Source organism: Pseudopodoces humilis, chromosome 3 (genome assembly GCF_049639895.1).
Source record: "Pseudopodoces humilis isolate 2021_Gansu_Grassland_sample_001 chromosome 3, ASM4963989v1, whole genome shotgun sequence".
In the NCBI taxonomy this organism is placed as follows: Eukaryota; Metazoa; Chordata; class Aves; order Passeriformes; family Paridae; genus Pseudopodoces; species Pseudopodoces humilis.
The window spans coordinates 68773077-68795442 of NC_142202.1; the positions used below are offsets into that span (position 1 = coordinate 68773077).

At 40.5% G+C, this 22366-nt stretch overlaps 1 protein-coding gene across 2 annotated transcripts in view; it reads left to right on the forward strand.

Annotated features, from left to right (window-relative positions):
• Positions 1 to 2139: 2139 nt before the first annotated feature.
• Positions 2140 to 22366, forward strand: part of SLC22A16 (solute carrier family 22 member 16) — a 31822-nt gene continuing 11595 nt past the window's right edge. The window contains exons 1-2 of one of the 2 annotated variants that reach the window (XM_005518273.3): positions 2140 to 2259; positions 20204 to 20680. In XM_005518273.3, coding sequence (XP_005518330.3) covers positions 2210 to 2259; positions 20204 to 20680 — 527 coding nt within the window. In that variant the 5' untranslated portion in view covers positions 2140 to 2209. Of the gene's footprint in view, positions 2260 to 3521; positions 3552 to 20203; positions 20681 to 22366 lie in introns of those variants that run through there. The other variant, XM_014263467.2, reaches the window with a different exon arrangement.

The window sequence follows — 22366 nt, forward strand, 5'->3', positions numbered from 1 at the left end:
CTTTAAACCAAAAATAGATATTCCCCTGCTCCCCACAATGCTGCTGAAAACTGATTAATTTACTTGTAGGAAGCAAGACACTAAAACCAGGCACATGACCAGCAGCACAATATTTAACCAGAATGTTTACTATGCATTGGTGTTTGTTTATGCAAATAATAATTTGGCTAGTGTGGCTCTTCAAAGAATGAAACGCTTTGTTAAAGTACCTGTGCTGCATTCAAGCACATACCATATTTAAACCTGAAAAACATTCTGCAGGAAAAAACCCCCCAAAAAAACCCCCAAACCCCAGGATGATTAAATTTAATGCTGGTATTTATAAGGTAAAACTGAAGCATTTCAAAAATTCTTACCAAAAGAAAACAGATCTATCCTTGGCATTCTGTCTTACATATTCTAAGAAAGTAACTGCAACAAAGTCTAGATTCAGTGTTAAAAAAATGTCCTTTGCAGATGCACAGAGACATGTGAGGAGTTTTGTCAGAAGTAGCAAAGCCTTCAGAGCTGGTGGAAGAGGTGAGTGGTCTAACAGCACACCAGCTGCAAAGAGCAATCCTCTTCTGAACTCATCATTCAGGTTCCTGGTTGTGTAACTCACTATTTGCTCATTTTGCTGGTGTGGTCAGGAGTCGCTCAGAGCCAAGGAGCCTGACAAACATCTGCTTTTTCCAGGTCTGTGCTGGAACAGATTGTCACCCTGAAGCCCCAACATCTGCTCTGCGCAGAGGAACAGTTGTGGTACTTGCTTGGTGCCAGAGCCTCTTAAAGGCAAATTTCCCTGTGAAGCAGCAGAGCCTGAGTGTGGTAGCAGAAGGGTTTGGGTCAGGTTTTGGAGACAGGTTGACTTCCAGTGATTTAACAGGGGTTTGCCTCTCAGCTTTTTCTGTGCTGTCTAAAAAATGAAGTACACAAGTAAAAAGGTTGAATTTGCTTTTTTTGGTTTTTTTGGCTTTTTTTTTCTGATTTGTTTTGTTTCGGTTTTCTGCCTTTTTCAATAGAGCAGCCCTGAAAGAGATCCTGCAATCTGCTGGAAAATGTGTGTTTCATCACAGAACTCAGGTTGGAGGGCATCTGCTCCACCTCCTTGCTCTGAGCAGGGAAAACTTGCAACTTGTATCTATCTGAGAATGGAAATGACGTTCTCTAGGGAAGAAAAACCTTAAATATGAGAGCTGTATCTGCGACTGTTTGGGGATTTTTTTTTTTCCCCTGTATCTTGCCTTGTACTCAGATCCCTGAGTGACTGGGCTGCTAAAGTGTATCTGTTCCAACAAAACCCTCTGCTAAGTTAATTACAAAGGTCTTCTGTTGCAACTCGCTTTGCTAATCCTCAAACAATGTCAAATTGATTATCTTGGCCTATTACGGGCAAGGCAGAAAAGTAAGCCCAAATGTAATTGAGGCTTCATTACAAATTTGAGAATTAATGACAGTCAAGCAGATATGGGACACGTTACATATTTTACTTTTATTAAATGATAATTCCATTTTACACTGTGTGCTAAAACTTTGGGGGCAGGGGAGGCAGTCGATGTATCCAAATAGCAGTGCAGATTGTAAGGCTACTAAAAAGGATTCAGATATTGCCCTGAGGGGGAAAAAAGAAGAGGTTTTACTCTCTTTTAATTCAACACGTCCACGTGAAATACACTGGAGCCTAAATACAGTGGATTATTGGATTGTAAGAGGAGGATTTAAGCACATAACTGCCTCCTTTAATTTCCTTTTAACTCGGTAAACATGAGCGGGCGGACGCGCTGGGTGAGTGCGGGAGGTTGAGCCGCTCGGGCGGGAGCAGAGCTGCCCGGTGTCAGCACGGGGTTTGTGAGCGGCCCGGGGGCAGGGCTGCCGGGGGGCTCCCGGTTCCGGCGGGAGCAGAGCTGCCCGGTGTCAGCACGGGGTTTGTGAGCGGCCCGGGGGCAGGGCTGCCGGGGGGCTCCCGGTTCCGGCGGGAGCAGAGCGGCCCGGTGTCAGCACGGGGTTTGTGAGCGGCCCGGGGGCAGGGCTGCCGGGGGGCTCCCGGTTCCGGCGGCAGCGGCGGCCGTTGGGCGCGGCCGTTGTTCCCGCCCGCCCATTCCCCCGGCCGCGGGCGGGGCGGGCGCCGGGGGCGGGCGGGGACGGACGGGACGGGACAGGACCGGACAGTGCCTCTTCCCCCAGCGCCGGGACAGCGACGCCGAGGCTCCCGGCTTGCAGCCGCCCCGGCATGGCTCTCAGCTCCGAGCGGCTCTTCGACTCCCTGGGACATTTCGGCAGGTACTGGGGGTGCCCCGCGCACGCCGCTGTCGCAGCCGGACATCCCCGTGCGGGGACCGATGGCTGCCCGCGCTGGGCGGGTGTCACAGCTGCCCCAGGGGCACACAGCGCCCGTGTGCCCCCGGCATCGCGCAGGCTGCAGGGCGCTCCCGCAGACACGCACCGGCCGCCGCACCCGCACATGCCCGGCGGCTGTCACACGCACACAGAAAATGACACGGGCGCTGACACGCACCGCGCCGCGCTGTACGAACCCACACGGAACAGACAGGAGCTGCTGCTTGCGTTTGCAGCTCTCGACGCCCCCCCATGCACGTTTGCAGGCACATGCAGCGCTCCGAGCGTGCGCTCGCTCCCGCCGTGCAGCGCATCCCGTGCTCGCTCCCGCACGGCCCCGCAGAGCCGGCGGCACCACGGGCGGGTGGGCACCCGGTCATGTCGTGCACGCCGAGACGCTTAAAAGTGACACATTTCTTGCACGTGTGAGCGCACACACGCAGACACACAGCCCCAGGGTGTGGAACAGCCTGCGCGCTTCAGGGGTGACAGAAGGGCACAAGCAGTATGCAGGGGAGCACTGTGTGACACTCAGGCTGTTTCTGCTGAGGGGCGCAGGGTTGTTGAGTGCAGGAGATGATGCGGTTTTTATTGAGGCCGGGTTTGTTGCCTGTGTTACGTGGATATGGAGTATGTGCAGATATCTTTATCAGCAAGGGTTTACCTGCACGGTAAATGATGTGTGCATGGTGGCGGGTTTCCTTTGATGTGCTTTGTGGCTGTGGGGTGTGTGTGTGTACAGAGGCCTGCGTTTGCTGGATGGATACACAGACATGGCGTGTGTGTGCACGTGTGTTTGTGCTTCTGTAGCTCAGGATGCAGGGCTGGCATCTGAAACTGCTTATAGCAGGTAATGGAGAAGAAATGTTAGGCAAGGAAATTAAGTTTTAGAGGATGTGACTATTAAGGCTAATGGGTGCACATCCTCACAGTGAGTTCTCTCCTGCACTTCCGTGATGTGCGGCTCATCATGGGGTTTGCAGGCACATGCTTCTCGGAGCAGATGGCTGGAATAGACCCATGTGTCACAATCTGGCTGCGAGTTCAAGCTGTTGAATTGCAGTGCTGTGCTTTCGAGCTTGGTGACCACTGAGCCAGCCTAACCCACAATGTTGATCTTCTCTCAGGGGCAGGCAGGAGCGGCATTTTGGACAAAGTCTGGGAGCTCCTTGTAGTGGTTGAAGTGCCTGAACTGCAGCAGGAGAGGCTCTTAATATCATGTGCAAGCAGTAGTGGTGGGTATCAATAGCCTCTTCAGATGGTTAGGATGGAAGGACATTTTCTTGCCTGAGTGGCACCTATGCTTAAATTAGATATTTGGATAAGTTGTGACTTACAGGCATGTGCACCTGAACAAAATCTCATTTGTTACCAATTCTGGGTCAGCAACAAAAATACCTTGTTCTGTGTGAATTAGGAGAGAAATCCTATCAATCAGTTGATTTTGCTGCTGCTGTTGTTCTGTTCTGTGTGCTCTTTGTGGAAAGCAGGCACTTGACACTGAATACTGAAATAACACAAATGTAGTTCTTTTTAATTACTGGAGTAGTTTTTCTTCTTGAGAGCATTTGTCAATACTCTAGATAAAGTTTCCAAAACCATCCCTTGCAATTAAAAGGAGACCAGTTCTACAGCCATAACTGGAGATCTAGTGTCCAGATCATTTGAGATGCAGTTCAATAGGAGCTGCTTTTAGGAGCTTTGAGATGAGATGCAGACTACCAAAATTTGCATAGTCCTGTTAGACTTATGGCTGTTTGAGATTTCAAAGGCCACACTAGTGGTATAGTATAACAGCAAACATAATAGCAGCTTGTGGTGGGCAGAGCTATTTAAAAATATTGTAAAAACTCTTTTTAATCCCTAGATAGTGCTAAATAAATGATCCTATTTCATACAAATAGCTGTTCATAACTGTAACCATCGGGTTAGTTCTGTTCAGTTTCTAGCATCCTGACACTGAGAGATAATCAGTGGTTCCTTTCTTCAGTTCAATCAATTCCCATAAGGCCCATATAACCTATGCACTATATGTAGATTCTATAGATTTGACACAGTCAGATTCTGAGCAATCCAAGCATGACTATTAGTATTTTGAGACTGTTTTGATTTTCTTAAAATCTGACAGATGCAGTAGAGAATGAGCAGCTGTTCATACATATATAAATACAGAGATAGTGTGTATGCATTTTATATATGTAGCATATAATATATAGCTATATAGAAGTTATTAATATACAGATAATACATAATTTTTTTAATATACAGATAATATATAAACCTTTCACATTGATTAAGATTTTGAATTTTACATTCACATAGATGATGACAATATTTTGCTTTCTATTTGAGCTCTCTTTCACAAGTCTCAGTGAGGCCGTTGTTCTTAATAGGGTCTTGAGGCATGCATGAACAACCATAAAAATGTAATGTCTCCTGTAGCCTATGCCATTAAAAGAAGACTTTATGCTTCTGTTTGAATTTAGGCATGGGTAGCATCTGTGGCCTATAAATTCAAGAAGGTTGTTTTAAACATTGTTCTTGAGTCCGTCTGTGGAGCATGAGATCACTGGTCACTATTGCAGAGATTGGGTGACAGACAAATAGTGCTGTCTGACTCAGATGGCCTCATCACTGAAGGGTTGCCAAGCCTTAAAGCTCCCAATGAGGTGAGTGAACTGCACCCTTCTCCCATGCAGCAGATCCTGCCAGACTGCACCTATGGGCTCTCCCTCTCAGCCCCTCTCTGCCCACCCACTCCTACTCCAAAAACCAAAAACCATCTCAGGGGCCCCTCAGGTAAAGTCAGGTGCAGTCAGACACTGGCTGTCACTGCTGGGAGAGGGGAGACACGACCAGTGGGCATCAGGTTGGTAGCAAAGTGTGGGCAGAGCGGGTAGGTGAGCTTTAGGGGATGGCTCACACTGCCTGCACATCTAATTCCCAGCTAACCTAAAGGACTTTTAATAGCTTCAGTGACTTGAATCTACCAGCAGGACACAAAACGTACGTATGTGGCTGCTGGTGAGAAACAGGCTGTGTATTCTGTCGCTCTGATCTGCACCATGGCAGTGGGCTGAGGGGAGACATGATCTAATCAGGAATAACTGCCTGGAGAGAAATCAGGGGAGGTACCCCTTACGGTACATGTGGATGAGGGTAAGGATTTGATTTCCCAGCTGGAACGTCTGGTAGCTCTGAGATGCAGCTTACACGGTACGCAGTGTTTTCTTTGTGATTAACAGTTTTCAAATCTTGGCTCATACTTTAGCTAAAAGCAGGTGGTGAAAATTGTCAGGGAGAGAGAGGAAGATAGGGTGTCACTGACACTATTTCCAGATTTTAAAATGAAGTATTTCCAGAACCTTTTAAAATATCGCCTTTTCTTCTGAAATATTCTGTCTTTTACGAAGTTGAGTACGTTACCTAGATTTTCAAATGTTGGTTTTATAAATAATACATTTTACTAGCAGCTAGACTATCTAATAAATTAAAAATTACTGCTACTTATCTTTACTGAGATGTTTATATGTTTATTCAGGTTTTGACATCTTTGCACTGTTGTCTTCTATGAACTTTTTGCCTGGTCAGTGGAGTTGCTACAGTTTGGACTTTAGAAGCAAGCAAACCAAAGATTAGCAATGGCTATTGTGAGGAGGAGGGAAGCAGGACAGGCGCCTGTTTGGATAGAACAGTCACCTGTTCCAGCCAAACATGGGGTTTAGTAAACATTAATACACTTACCAACAGTTTCAACATCTTCTCTTTATTACCCTGGAACTTTTCTAGTGTTTGTAAATATATGAGAGAGCCTGCTTAGCTCAACAACTCGCTTGACTTTTGTAGGAATTCTTTGTGGTGGACTTCTGTTGACTGCTGGTCAGTGCCATGGTAGCAATATTTGAGTGGCCAGTGCTAACACTGTTTCTCTTCTCCCTGCTTTGCAGAGCTCTTGGTTCACTTCTAAAGCTCCACACCAAACAGACTGTCTTCTTCTCACATCTCAGAACTTTTCCAGGCTCCTCTTTTCATGCTGTTGCTCTTATCCTCTCTCTTGTTTCACAGCTCCTGTGATCAGATTACATCTGCAAATTGTGCTGTGTACATGTTACTTCCAGAAATTCTTGGTTTGTATCAAATAACAAGGAGTTCCAAGTATCTCAAAGATTGTGCTCACAACTTCTTTTCACAAAAAGAAAAATAAAGAACACTTTCCAGCAATGATTTTTCAAACTCATGTTTTTTATGGATACCTTGAAAGGTTCTTTCCCAGCAAAGATATATTTTTCAAGTAGAGAAGTGTGCTTGCAAAGAAATTTGTTTTCCTTTTTCAAGTCAGTATGGAAAAGCAGGCCATTGTATTCATATTCAGCATTTGAACAGATGGAAAAAAATGGAAGCATTGCAAGATTTTTCTCAAATACTAATACTTTTAGTATTTAGTACATTCTACACACAATATTTTTAACCAATATAATGTGAATTTTTGTTTAACCTGTGAGTAGTTTGCTGAAGATGAACAAAGTGCCATGGTTTGGAGATTGTTTTAAAAAAAAACAAAACCCCTTTTTTCCCACGTATGCTACCTTATATAGTGGAAAAGTTTATTGCAACATATCTATCATTCAGTTTTCAAAATGTACCAGTGGACAGCTGTTTGTATTTACTGGAATGTGCCAGACAGAAGAATCTCAAATCTAAGTCCCCCTTTGGCTCCTAGTCAGGGGTGGTGTTTGACAGAAATGTTTGATAAGCATTCTTACAACTGTGCTATATTATAACATCTGAGTCAGCCTGTGCTCATTTCAGATGTTCATAGGATGAAACTTGGGAGACTTGGCAGCATTTTTTTACCACACCCCCCCCCCTTTTTTTTTTTTCTGTGTGTGTTGTGGGGAGGGGATATTTTGGAAATAGTACTTAATCCTGTTGGTTGAAAGGCATCATAATAGCCTTGGAGAACCGAGACTGCCCATGTGTTTTCAGAGAGCAAACTCTAGCAGCTTAAACAAAGGCCTTATTATCTATGCCTGACTAGGCAAAAGTGGAAATATTCTCAAGACTCAGAACCAAAGCTGGATGCTGGCAAGTGCCCTGGGATAATGGTGGCAATGCACCAGCAGCGTGGTCTGCAAGAGGTTCTAACAGCATTTGCTGGGATCCAGGTCATACTGGGGGCAGTCGAAAGCAAGATCTGCATAGACAAGAGTGTTCTGCCACAGAACGTGCTGGCATCCTCACCCTGGGGGTGCCTGCCTGCTGCTGGTTTGAAAAAGTAGATTTTAGTAAGAGAAGCAGAGTAAAAAGTAGACTACAATAATGGAAAGATGACTAAATAAAAGTCAGGATGAATTTCCACGTGTACTATCTGTAACTTTTCTCTAAAAAGTCCTTTTTCTGTTTCTTTGTTTCTGCTGCATCTCTTCTGTATTTTTCTTTGTATTCTTGGATTTCTCAGCCTCCTTTGGACTGAATTCTTTTGGGATCCTCCCTCGTGGGGAGCCCTGCTTATCTCAGTTCTTCTGATTCGAAGAAAACTCCCGAGCTCATTAGAATCTTGTTTCTCGTGTTTATTAACAGGTGATCACAAAACTTAATAGGTCTCTCCAGGCTGGTTATACAAGGTTAATCTTTGCAATCTGGTACATTTCTTTCTTCTGATGGTACAACAAGGTCTTGTGGCACACTTCGTGTCTGATGCACAGAATGACCCCGAACTATGCAGTTCTTTTATCTTTATACCTATTTTTACCCAATTAACAATAGACACGTATATTATTTTTCTTAATGACCCAATGACCCATCACCTCTGTGATGCACTGCGGCATTCTCCATCCAATCACTTACTATTACCCAAAAACCTCTAGGAGAAGAACATGAAGAAGAAAGAAGAAGGGACAAGGGACAACACCCTAAATCCTCCATATTGTCTCCTGTTCTCTAAACTAACTTTTTCACCCAGTGACTTAAGAAAACTTTCTAATCTACACATTTACTCTTTTAGCTTTTTCTATCTAACTTTAACATTTGTTTTCATGTTTCACCATGAAAACATGCTCATGAATTTTCATATTATATGAAATTCAGTGTTTTTCTAGATCTTATAACTAAGTATCAGAAACAAGGGCACAAACTCTGTATTCCAGACTCCAACACTATCCATTGCTTCTCGAAGGCTAGAACCTGCAGTGCGAGCAACACTGAAACTTAAAGCTGGTAAATCAATTATGATTAGTAAACCAGACGGCTGAGATTCACCTCTGAAATGTTGCCAACCCCCCTGCAGGGTGGCTTCTAAACAAAGTTGTAGTACAGACACAGTTATGGCAGCATAAGGCAGTATTCACACATGTCAAGAAGCTGATGATCAACTGTTTCATCCTGAAATATTGTGGTGTAAATGACAATGAAATATGTAAGGCACTGGACAGTGCGTTCCCTGGAATACAATGTCTGGGACAGGGATGCCATTTCTATAAAAGCTGTGTCAGTAATTTTCCCATAATAGTAATGATTTTCAGCAGTACTAAGATATCTCAAAGTTGGAAGGAAATTTTTATTAAAGGCCTTACTCATGGAAAGTTTGACCAATTTATTGCAGGAAGTAAAATCATGCAAGTAGAAAACACCTTTAAATTTAGGGAATTTTTTGAAGGCCCCAGGAACCTTTAGCATATTCTCTGACAATTTCTGTGCCACCATTTTGCTATACACAACAAGGATGGTACTGAGATACATACCCTGCTGACATTTTATTTGAGGTAGCTTGAGGCACGAAACTATAGCAGCTGAACAAGCACATGAGATCCTCAACTTTTCAAAAATATGGAAAAAATAGCAAAGCAGAGAAGATACCAGCTGAGGTAGCTATATCTTGGTTACAATTGCAAGACTGGAAAAAGTGTGATGACAAACTGTAATCTACAAAAGTGTAGAGATTTACTAGTCCTAATAATGATGGTTGATCTGTCAAATTGTCCGTACACTTGGAGATAAATCTTAGCTGTCTTTGGAAAGCACTGAAACTGCCTAGAGAGCTAATGTATACCTTAATATGGTACACAGATGGCCAAACTATAGTGCTTACCTCATGCAGAGCAGATGTTCTTTGAAAATCACATGTGGTAAAAACATGATTTGAGTAATCTAGAAGCACCATCCGTTGGATCATATACTGAACCTTTTCTTCAAGAAAGAAAAGTTTTCATCAAGAGGTGAAGTTAGGTTTCCTGTTCCTGTTATCTGCAGGCATTACCATTAGGTAGCTGCATCTCTGATGCAGCTGCAGCAGTGTTGCTGAGGCAAGAATACAGGACAAGCCCTGAAGAATAGATGGAAAAGGCCAATAAGGCAGCAAGAAGTAGAAAAGAGGTGCTGAAAATGTGCTTCAAAGAACTGGGAATAATTTGCTGGTCTATAAAGAGCACCACACTTTGGATGGAGTTCATTGCCATTTAAATGTGTTATATCCATGATGGCCTGAACTTTTCCAGCTGTATTGTGACTTCATTCTCCTCTCTAAGTTATGAAAGAGATATGGAAACATCTAAGTTCCTACCTGATACATCAGTAAAAGGCTGTTCTAGCTCTGTGGGGAATCAGCTGTCCAAATCAAAGCACTAGTGAGCTCATCTCAGTGTCTTCATAGGCCTGTAGTGTAAACTTCAGACATCTCAGTTAAGTCACCTTGTCTAGAGGGAGAATTGGACTGTTAAGGGCATGGCCCATCTGTCTTGTTTTCACTATGTGGTTTAGGACAAAGTAAATCCTGGTTTGTCTGTGGTTCCTCACCAAGTGGAAAGGAGATCTAGGGAAATAGTATAGATGTATATGGTCTGCATACTGTATACATTATATTGCATCTAAGTGAATATAAGCATGGTGAAACTATACTGATGACATCCCATTTCATTTAAATAATTTATATTTATATATCACATTCCAGAACAAATTGTTGTTTGATCATTTTTTCCTGTGTCTTTAGAGCTGGTGTATATCAGCAGAGCTGGGAATACCATAAAGGTGCTACAGCTCCACCTTTCTGAGAGAGATAATTCGTGTTAGTTCCAGGTTCAGAGAAACTGGAACCTCATCTCATTTACACCTGTATTTTGAGCTCCTCAAAGAACTGTCATCCTTTGTAGATCAGTGTAGCCAACCTCAGTTCTGTCTCACTCACTGAGAATAGAGGGGGCAGTAGGTACAAAAGGAGATTTATATAGAAGAATCCTGGTAGGTCTTAGCAGAATATAGCTTCTTTATTTTTGTGGAGAATGGGCCCTCTAAAATTCTTGTAAATATTGATGTGCAGTTAGAATACAGGATTATTCCAGATCATTCCCTTGTATGAGATACCATAAGGGAAAGACTCAAGGAAAGAACCTGACAGTACTTTGGAATTAAAGAATGGGTTAGGCATTTGCAGTGAAGAGGAACAGTTTGGAAGGAAGATGAGCCATGAACCTGCAAAAGAAGCTGAAAGTCCTCCTGTTATCAGTCGCCATAATTTGTGTGGTTTTGGAGATAACTTACCTTGCCTTGCCTTGGAGAGGATGTGCTGTCAGGGCTACCAACCTGAGCCCTCCCAAGAGCTCTTGAATGCTTGGTGAACATCAGTGTAGACTCCTGAAGAGAGAGGAAGATAGGAGATATGTTTTACTCCTCTTCCCTGTCCTAACTGGTTTTTAACAAAGCCTGTAGAAGACTTTGAGGCACTTTTATAGTCAAGCTACTCTGTTACGGAGAAGGAGAAGAGCTGTAGGTGTGGAGGCTGTTTTATTTCTCATGGAGAACATATCCGCTAAATACAGGTGTACTTAAACAATTCCAGAAGCTAAACCATGTTTAACAGAAGAAAATACTTTTACCATACCAGACTCTGCATTAAATAGAATCCCTTTCTTCGAGCTGTAGAGCTACAGAATTCAAAATGTAGGATTCCATATAGGTAGAATTGCAACTGGTATTCTCTTCAACAGAAAAGAATCTGTGGCTGATACTGAGATGCCTTTTCTGAAGTGATGCCTTAATTTACATGTTGGCTTTGTCCCAAATTTTAGAAGACAGTTACCTGATACTTAACTCCCTTAATGTAATATCTTGTTAAGCAGTAATTTTTTTAAAAAAGAAATATTCAAAAAAAGCTAATAGAGCAAAAGTGTCTACTTCAGCTTTTGTGTTTTGCTTTTGATGGAAGCGTCACTATGGTGAATGTCAGAATTAACAAAGAACATTGTAAGAGTTGCAAATGGAACCAGGGAGAGTAAAATGACACATTATCTAGTTAAAACTGCTTTATGTAGCCCATAGAAATAGACTAAATTACCTTAACCATATTCAAAGCTACAAAAGTAGTGCTATGGATGAAATCATGCTTACATTAAGGAAGACTGACAGAATGGAGTAACCCAAAATTCCATGGCATTTCTCTCAAGTATTTATAGAAATGATTTAAAGATACTTTGATCCATGGAGCTAATATTCCATATGATTTCTAACTGAAAACTCAGAAGATACTCGTATGTACAGGAACAGGTACAAACATTTCCTAGGAAAGTGATGTCCAGTGTCCTTAAATTAATTATACAGACTTCTCACTTGTTTTACATTTTTCCACGAGAGCTTGGAAAACCTGTAAGAATGAGTAATCTTACAATAATTTTCCAGGCAGAAAGGAATTAGATTTCAAGTATAGAAATTTAAAACCTTGGGTAGTGTGCTTAACAACGTGTGGCATGTTGTGAAGAGAATTTATGTAGAATTTTTACTGAAAATCTAAGAAGTCTCTGTATCCAAATCTTCCTAGATGCGACAATAAATAGGAAACAACAACAAAAAAAGAGTTCCTGAAAGGCATAATATAACTATGACAACTGTAAGGCTTAATTATTTTACCGTAAGACTTTAATTGCTGAATTAATCTTTAAAAAATAGGTTGCTCATTGCTTCAGAATAGGCAGTTTTCATGACTCCAAAGTAGAAATTCAATTCATGTGTTTGTACTGTCAGCTGCAACCAATTCAAGGTTTTGCAGTAGAAATATGTAAATAGAATAACAAAGGAGTAAGAAAGTAATTAATATGACAGCCAGTTAGTTTTATTTCAGGATTATAAACAGAAAAAAAAGAAGTTAAAATAAATATAAGTTAGTTTGAGCAAAGTTTAGTCCATTGTGTGAGCAATGTAACCAGCAGAAAACATCTGATTTACAGGAAAGGAAGAATGAAATATAACTGTTTGTACATGAAGTACTGTCCATGTCTATAGTTAGATGGAATCTCAGTAAAAACACTTAGACACTTTACAGATTGTGATGTGAAATGATTTGCTTACGTAAGCTGATGGAAACGTTACAGTGTGGAAGGGAATGAAATACCTAATTTGGACTTGTCCACAAAACAGAGGCTGACCGAAAGAAAACAGTGTTACCAGAGAAACTGGAATTGAGTTTTCCCTGTGACAAGTAATGCTAGTAATATATCATGCAGAGTACATTCTAATTTTCTAAATGGTAGATGTTTATAGAAATGCCATTCCTGGAATAGAAACTTCCAAGTATAGAGCCTGAAGTGTTACTACTGTTCAAGTGTAACCACTCTGCTGTGTAACACTAGCTGAAATAATTCCAAAACAGAGCTAAGTCACTTACAAACTGCATGGTCATGCTCTTTCTTAATTAAATTACCTGGCATATGTCCTTAACACATGTATAGCAGAAAGGGCAAGTGGGTAACTAGAATAAAAAATACGGACTCCAGTGTTGGAATTGCTGTTGCTCCCCGTGATGTGTTCCCCCTTAATCAGAGGTTGCTTTCCCAGGAAAGTTGAGTGGAATGTTGATGTGTACCTTGGTTGCTTGAGTGCAAATCCAGAGCCTCTGTGTCTTTCCCAGTTTCACTGCCATTTGAATGAGAAGGCTGGGAGCTGGGCTGGAGTGGCTGAGCCATGGTCACACCATTTTCCTGCCTGGCTCTCCCCTGGGGGCAGCCACCCTTGGCAAAGGGGCAGCGAGAAACACCAAGGCACCTTTAGCAGCAGCTCCCTTCCAGCTGTGTGTGGCTGTCCATAGGTGAAAGCTGTGCTACTAAACTGTTGAAACCCAGAAATATTTATGATTTTGTTACAGCTGATGACAGGAACCTTATGTGCCTGATTTAAATAGTCAAAAATTAGGAACTGTAGAACTATTCTATGGAGTTTCAAATATATATATATATATATATATATTTAAGTGTGACCCTTAATTCTGTAGCACTGTTTTTTTGCATGCTGATGTGACTTCCTTTATCTAAGCTGTCATACCAAATGCAGAGTAGTGAGCAGCCAATGTATTTTTCTTCTTGACTCTGGTGAACAAATGCTGGACTTAATGAAAGGCAAATGTTCATAACTTTAACGGGATAGAAGTGAATTCTTCAGAGAATCAGTTTTAAATGTTAGAATGATTTGGTGTCTGATGTTTGGGGACTGCACATTGATGTACACATTGCCGTTAGTGATGGTAATATATAATTCCTGGGGTTTTACTGATCTCCACAGTTTTCTTTATTCCTGTTGCATCTGTGCTGTTGATAGGTTTAAACACAGCATCCAACACAGCATCTTCTGCCTCTGAAAACAAATTCTGGAAATAACCATGTGGGCTGAGACTCTCAGCATCGTTCAAACTACCATTAGGAGGGAAGGAAGTTTATTCTTGACACCATAAGTCAAATAAGGCTGTGTGTGTTGTATATTTAAGGCTGCTTCCAAATCTGTATCTCTGCACCATGGCAAAAATACTCTTGAGTCACATTCAGTTCCTTTCCTCTCAAAATATAAATGTGCATGGTAGCTTTTTGGTTTAAAGTGGAAAGAATGCTGAATGGCTTTTCTCACATAAAAAAAAAACAACAAACCAAACCAACCCAGGATGGATGGAATAGAGGTTAAAGTGGTTACTGAACACAAATTCCTTCAGAAATAGTAAATATCTGGATATTTCTTTCCACTGAATCCATCCTATTGAGTGTAAACTGCACAACAAAAATGTACTGTGTTTTCTGACTTAAGCAACTTACAAATTAGGTCATTTGAAGACAAGCAGTAAAAATAATTCTTGTAAAGCCTGTGGAATAGTACAAATCTTTTGCTAATCACAGAACAATTTTGTGAGTGTATTCTACACCAAAATGATTTAAAATGTTTGTATTAGATTTTTATGAGCATCTCGTAGTTTTGCCTCTTCTCTTTTTGATGGACAGACAAGGAAATCAGAATCCTATTTTATTTAACATAAAATTAATGTCCAAGAACAAGTTTTGTCCCTTCTATACTCTGCAATAACTGACAAGGCTGAAAGTACTCTGAGGCTGGGGATTTATTCTCTAACATATATGTGGCAATGTGAACTTCAAGTATTTTTTGCATGCCAGATGCACCACTTTTCAAAGTGACTGGTGTGGATAATTTGCATGGATGCAATATAAATTAGACTGAGCAACTAGTCTAGCTTGTTGGTTTTGTGTTCCTTTTTTTTTAAATTTAATATCTATTTTGACTGTTTTATTCAAGTCAGATCAGTTTGCCAGACAAAGTTCACAGATGGTCCACAAAAGAAATACCACCACAGCTGAGGCTAGAGTGCACTGTGTCTCAAGTGGGGAATAAACAGTGCCAAAAGAGAAGGGAGAAAATATCGTGGAGTGACTGTGCCACAGAGATGTTGTGTCATGAGACTGCAGCCAGAGCAACAGTGATCTGAGATCACTCAATGAACTCATTGTCTTTATGGAACAATATTTCTTATATTCAGGTGCTGACATGATATTACCAGTTGCTCTTCTTACTGATCTTAAAACTTGTGCAGAGGAAATAGAAAATGCAAAAATATTTTTTTATTAGAAGCTGCAATCTGAAAAAAAAAAAAAGACTGTGGAGAAATATCACAAATATTTTAAGAGGGAACATTTTCATGTTGTGTCTTGCTCAAGCTTTTGTGAAGACAATTTTAGGCTCGTTTGACTTCTGGCATTCATTAAGTGCCTTTATACTGGAGCAGTAACCTATAAAGTCTTCTTGACTTCTATATTTGACACTCCTGGCAAGAGTGACAAAATGTACTTGCCAAATAATTATTTCCCATGGCAAGTCACTGAAGAGATGGAAAAACACTGAGAGAAATTATCATACCTTTTAGGACAGTCGTCATGTTCACAGAACTTTTTATTAAAATGACAAAAAGTGGGTTTTTTAAAAAGGAAAACGTATCTATAAGATAGGTTATTCAAAATGACTGTTTGCAACAATATATGTTGTATAATCTGTTTTGTATATGTGAAGATGACTGGTACCTAAAATCCCATTGCCAAAATCTGCCCTTTTTGAGATCAGTCCAGGAAAATAAATCACAGAATTTGCTTTCTTTTGATGAATTTATATAGTATTTTTTGCTCCTGCAATGATATTTTCTTATGAATCATTTTGATGCATGGACAACAATATTTCTTTATTCAGGGAAATTTAAAATTGGTGTGGTTAATAAAGAGACTATAGTATATATTTGTCTGCAACAGTGAGATTTAAGCTCAGTAATAAAGGATTTTCTTATCAGTTTGGTGTTCTTAAATTAAGAATTCGGGAAAAAAGTTAATCATTTACAGTAGGGAGCAAGGACAGCCTAGACCTTACCCTGTGCCCCAGGGTCAGAGAAGTGGGTGACCTGTATATGCTGTGCTGTGACCTCCTGACCCAGCACAGCATCCAGGGGGCTGCTCCAGGATTCTGCAAAGGCCAGAGGCTGCTCAGCCATCGTATGACCATGGGCCAAGGAACTGTCCCAGGGCTCTGAGACTGGGGCAGGGCATCCACATGGCCACACATAGGGTCTGAGATACAACTCATGTACCCAGGCGTTCAAAGGGAGGCATCCCAGGTGGCAACAGAGGATGCAGCAGCTCTGTGCTCCTCCTTGCTCAGCACTCTCTGCCATCCCAGAATCTGTTCCAGCAGCCCTCTGTCTACCCTGAGGCTGGATCTGTGTCTTTGTCCCTTTTCAATCTTTAGCTGTTCTGGAAAGCAAAATTCCGTGAGCCTGTAGTATTCTCCCATCTCCTCCCATCCCTACATACTTATCTTCCTACATCCCTAAATATCGACCTCCCTACACTTTTCATTCTTTCCCTAGCTTGTCGCTAAGGGGCTGATTGATTCCTCTTTGGTATCGATACAGGTTAAGGAATTTCCTGACATTTACACCACTTTCTGGAAGAAAAGCTCTTCCTACCCACGGGAGATTTCCAGAAGCTCAGAAGGTTGGGGTTTTCAATCTAGGATCAGTGGGAATGCTGTTAAAACACTGCTGTATTCAGCAGTGGATTTTGCCTTCACAGCAAAGCAAGGCTTTCAGGATGGTTTTTGTGTGTTTTGTATATGCAATAATATGTACATACAGAGTATATACAGAGAGAGGCTTAGCCAGCCCAGTGTGGAATTTTACTGGACAGAGCAATAAATAGTTTTTGCAGTTGGGGAAACAGCCTGTTAGTGTGGTGCAGAATGCCTTCAGATCCTGGTGCTTCAAAATGGTTTTCTAACTTCACATCAAGCTTTATTCCCTCCTATTCCAGCTCCCCCTACCTGCTCCTTGGCTCTTTTATTGAGCAGACAGAGGTCAAAAACTGCAGTGCAATCCCTCCTGCAAAATTCTGAGCAAAATGGTCATTTTGCTGTAAAAAGACATTTTCCCATTCTTAAATGAAGTCATATTCAGCATAAATTATGTCTGTTAATGTAAAGATCTTGTATTCTGTCTGACTTCTTGTGCTTGCTTAGCTTTGATGCTGCAAATTAGGAAAGAAAAATAATGGTGCTACAGAGTGGATATCTTTGTTGAAACTGAATAAAATTTTCATAACATTGAAAATGGAGGGACGTTTTTACAAGAATAAGCTATATCTAATTGTACCTTAAACCCTTGAAAGATGGGTGAAATATTGTATGACAGATATTTCTTTAAAATGAATCCTTTATTGCTTTGACAGAGGTGGAAAGAAGGGACACAAAGAAAAAGAAAGGGTAACAGACTGTAGATTGTATGGTTGTAGGCAGTAACAGGAGGAGGAGGAGAACTGAGAATTCTGCACAATGAAGTGATAAAAGAGAAGGAAGATTTATTCAAGGTTGCACCAGCAAACCAGCATAGTTTTATAAGCTAATAATAGTCTTATATTTGAAAAGGGGACATAGAGCTTAGATTTAATGAGAAACTTTCCGACAGAAAGATTTGACAGTGGAGCAGTCTGTCAAAATGGTCATTGAAGTATGATCCCAAGAAATGTTCAGGAAGATATAAGATAAAACTTGCAAGTGAGCAGTGAGAGCAGAGATTAACTAGACCTGCCCATAGCCCTTGTGATACTGTTGGGCTTTGAATTTGTAAAAATTTGTGTAGCGCATAGTTTCATGCCATCTTCTCAGACTCTACCCTTAAAAGTTGTTATGTCCCTTCAAGCCTCTCTGACAAAAAAAGGCATAAATCTGTTTATTTTTCCTACTCATTCTTACTGAGATGAAGACAAATTATGATCCTAATATTTCTTGAATTGCAAGAATTAGAAAGCTCAAGAAGTGTGTATGGGAGTTTGAAATTATTTCATTCTCGCTCTCTCTCAGAAATACCAAGTAGATTATTTGACACTGCAATTTTCTAATGCATAATGACAGGTATTGAAAATACTGGGGATTCTGGTTCCAATTTTTGCTAGCTAGTAGAAGATGTAAGTGAAGATATAAGTGTAGTAGAAGATGTAGCTTCTAGGGGTTTAATTCACTATTATCTTTTTCTATAATTCTGCATACTGCAACAGTAGCCCAGGTTATTGAATTTGATTTCTCTCTGCTATTTTTAAAATGAGTTTGTGTCTTTTGATGGGAACAGTTTAAAATGAAACTGGAGAAGAGGAACTAAAAAACATCATTGACCATATTTGTCTGCATCAATAGGGTCCCAAGGGTTACATTTCAAAATAATCTTTGCTTTTTCTATGGTCCAAGATAGCCCAAACACCTTTCAGAGCTGTTTCAGCCTCACTTTGATCTATGGTTAGCTACTTAATCCCCAAGTAGCTGTTCTCTTGAGAGAGAATTGATAGACTTACAAGATTGCTGTGGCTACGTTCAGTTTCTCCTGACCATGTCTCTCAGTTTTGCTCAGGAAAGGGCAGCACAGCACTTGTGTGAGGATTGCCTTGCAATATCCTCCAGAGGGAAGTGGAGCCAGATTTTGAGCTGCCACGATGGGTTCAGTAATTCAACTCACTCCTCAAGCTGCTGTAGAAAAGTCAATAGAGCTGTTAGTCAAGAGAAAGGGGGATAAAAAGCACTGCAGCAGAACAACAGCAATGTCAAATGCCATTGGAAGGACAGGATAGGCCACTGGGTTTACATTTACCAAGGAAAGAAATAAGAATCAAGATAAAAGGCAGAGGAGAATGAGATGGTGAATGGAGGTGCGTTTTACAAGAGAACTGTTTCACTGGAAAGGTTAATTGGGTATTAAGACAATGTAGCCAGTAAGTTCTGCTTCAATACTTTCCTGATATCTAGTTTCAAAATTATTTAGAAATTCTGATGATAGATTTAAAAGTCCTAGGCTATGTACTGTTGAGATCTGTATTATGGGAGTTCAAGGCTAGATTAGATACATTTTGGAGAGGAGCATCTAGAGGCTGCATTTGTTACAGGGATTGCTCTGACTTTTCCCAAAAGACATTTCACGGTAATTGGTTTTAGACATTATTTCCTACAACTTCAGCAGAGATAGCCTCTGATCATGTAAAAAAAAAATCTGTTTCTTGTTTCACATTGCCAAGGTCTGCTGTGTCCTGCAGTAAGAATGTATGTATAGAAGCTCACTGAATACTTCTTCAAATTATTGCAATTGATTTGCCTTCAGGAAATGAAAAAGGGAGAAGAACAAAAGCTATTTTGTTTTTTTCTGAACAGATGTTGTACTAATTATATGTATAATTTAAACACTTAATTGAGAAAATTACTCCTTATGCTTAAATTATCAGAAACTGTTCAGAATTTGCATACAGTGACACTAGAGTTCATTGCAAGTCTTTTGAAATTCTGAATACATATGCAATTTTTATACTAAGATTTACTTGTGTCTCAAACAAGTTTAAAAGCTGTTAAAATGCTAAAATTCAGGCTATGCATAAAACATTCTTTTACTAGGTTTGCTTTATGATACAATCTTTAATGGATAACTGCACACCCTGTTTAAGCCAAAACCCAACCCAGTTCAGCGCTCTGTTTTGGTACAAAACATTTCACATTATTCAGATTCTATCTTCTACGTGTGTCTACATGTATTCTCTCTTTGTCTTTTGGCTGCAATAAAGAGAGATGAAAAAAAGGTGGAATACAGCTATAGAGATACAATTGGATGGAATGAGGGGCATAATGTGTTTGGTTTGTCTTATTTGATGCACATATCTCTATCCCTAAGAACCTGAGGTTGCAACATTTTGGTTTTTCTAACTATTTAAGTAATCTAAGGCCTTATTTTAAGGGGATGTGCTACAGAGAATTGGAGGGCGGAAGGTTGATTCTAAACTAAGTGCTTAAGGTCAGCATTGTTTCATTTTAAGTGGTCATCTCTGTATGACTGAACACATAACTAAGAGCAGCACTCATTTCTTAACAACAGATTACTGTGGATCTTTTTCTCATCTTTGGTCTCTTGCAGAGCTTAGTTAATATTGAAGCAACACCACACAACAAAATACTAGACACATTAATGGTATCTCCATTTTTTGATCTACCCAAACAATAATGCTGAACATTTTTTTTCATGTATAGAGGGCTTTTTCTCAGTAAAATGTTTTCTTTCCCTTTACAGATTTCAAGCATGTGTTTATTTTGCATCTGTCTTTCAAGCTATGTCATGTGGTATCCATTACTTAGCATCTGTGTTCATGGCTGTCACTCCTAACTTTGTATGTGGGTTCCCTGGAAATGTGAGTAGTGTTCTTTTCCACAACTCCTCTGCATCAAGTATAGAGGACATCTGGACACTATGGACATCAGCAGAAAATTACATTGTAGTCCAGCTGGAAAATGGAGAAATTTGGGAACTTGATCAATGCAGCAGGTCCAAACGAGAAGTCAGTTTGGAACTGGCATATGAATACAAAGGCAACAAGTCTGTATTTCCTTGTTCTGATGGATTTCTCTATGATGATACAAAGTGGAAGAGCACTGTTGTTACGCAGTGGGATCTGGTCTGTGACCGAGAATGGCTTGCAAAATTAATCCAGCCTACATTCATGCTTGGAGTCTTGATTGGAGCAGTGATTTTTGGTGACATTGCTGACAGGTAAAGTGCCATCCTCTTGAAATTGTAGCTTCAGACTATAGTAACTCCACGTGTATCTACCTGTTTTTGTTGTTTCCATTCACTGTGTATTCATAACTATATATGCAACATTTAGGAGGTTTGGATATTGCTTTATTCACAGATCTGTTTAACTTGGTTTATTTTTCCTATAACAAGAACTAATTTTAAAATGTATTCTCAAGCCATTTACTTTTAAAACTTTTTCTTACTTTGTCATCCATTGTTCTAGGCCTTGATCCTCGAAATTGCCCTGTGCAGCTAGTATTTGCCTTTACATTTTTATTTATTTGTTTATTTACTTTGACAGGAATAGCAATAGCTCATAATACCAGTGGTAAAACCTGGGAGTAGATTTTCACCTTAATTTTCATGAGAAGAGGTTCCTTGTGGAAATGCAGTTTTTTATTTTGTAATGTGACAAACAGCTGAAGGTCTATGAGAAAGTTAAATATCGTGTATTTGAAAATTACCTTTCCTAACCTCTGTCATGAGTACAGCTCAGTGGGGCTGATGCAAAGGCTTCAAGGGTTTAATCAAGCCCCACCTTCATAAAATAAACCCCCATATACTATTTTTCCTTGCTGTCCAATTGTAGGTTTTCCCTGAAAAATTAGCTTAAACTTCAGTCTCTTGAAAGCTCTTGAACATAAGAGGGGAAAATGGGTGTGGGTGAGCTGTGCTGTAGCTTCACTTATTTACCAGCATTTACAAAGTTCTGTTGAGCACGAGGACTATCAGTCCTGGACGGAATTGACCAGAGCAGTCTTTTGGCCATGGCTCCAAGGCCCATTCCTGTCCAGCACTTTCTCCCTGGGTGCTATCTCAGATCATGCACTGAAATCCAGCATCAGAGCTGGACTCAGAAGCAACAGGGAGCCTCAGGGTGTGTATCTGTGGCCTCCTGCCTGAGCTGGTTTTCTCTCTCAACACAAAACAGGCATATTCCTGCCTCAGAAGAGCACCCAGCAATGTCCATATGAGAATCAAATATCCAGGCTATGTTGAACTTAGCTTTGTCTTGGGCACTTTCTGTACCTGTGCTTTGCTTTGAAGGCTGATTTATTTATGTCTTTCTGTAAAGGAGCTTTTTGACTGACTGTTCTGTTGGGTGGACAGTGATATTTCATCCCTCATCTAACAGTGTAAGCAGAACATGGAGATCAGGCGTGTTGTTTTCTGATTTTCTTTCATTAGCACAACACTACAGTGTGACAGTCACAACATGGGAATGCAAAATCGACGATGAACTTTTTTTTTTTTTAATTGGCTTTTAGAACACATGGAATCAATCTGCCTCCCAATCCCAGGCTTTGTGAAACTGTATTTAATACAAAACCAGAATATAATGCAAACATCTGTTTTCAGTCCCTTTAAATAATTCATAACTTTATTAATTAATATACTTGGACATGATTTATAAGGTTAGGATTGTATTGTTCTCATTTCCATTAATTCAACCCATGGACAACCAGTTAAAATAATACACACATTCTGAGTTGTAGATTTACAACTGCAGAATTTACAGCTGAAAGTTATTATTTTCTGACACATCCTGGCTCATGGGAAATAAGTTTGTGTGTCCCTCCCATTACCAATTAACAGATTTCCCAACAGAAGAGCTCTGATAACTAAGACTTATTGGGATCTTTTCTGGCAGGGATCAAA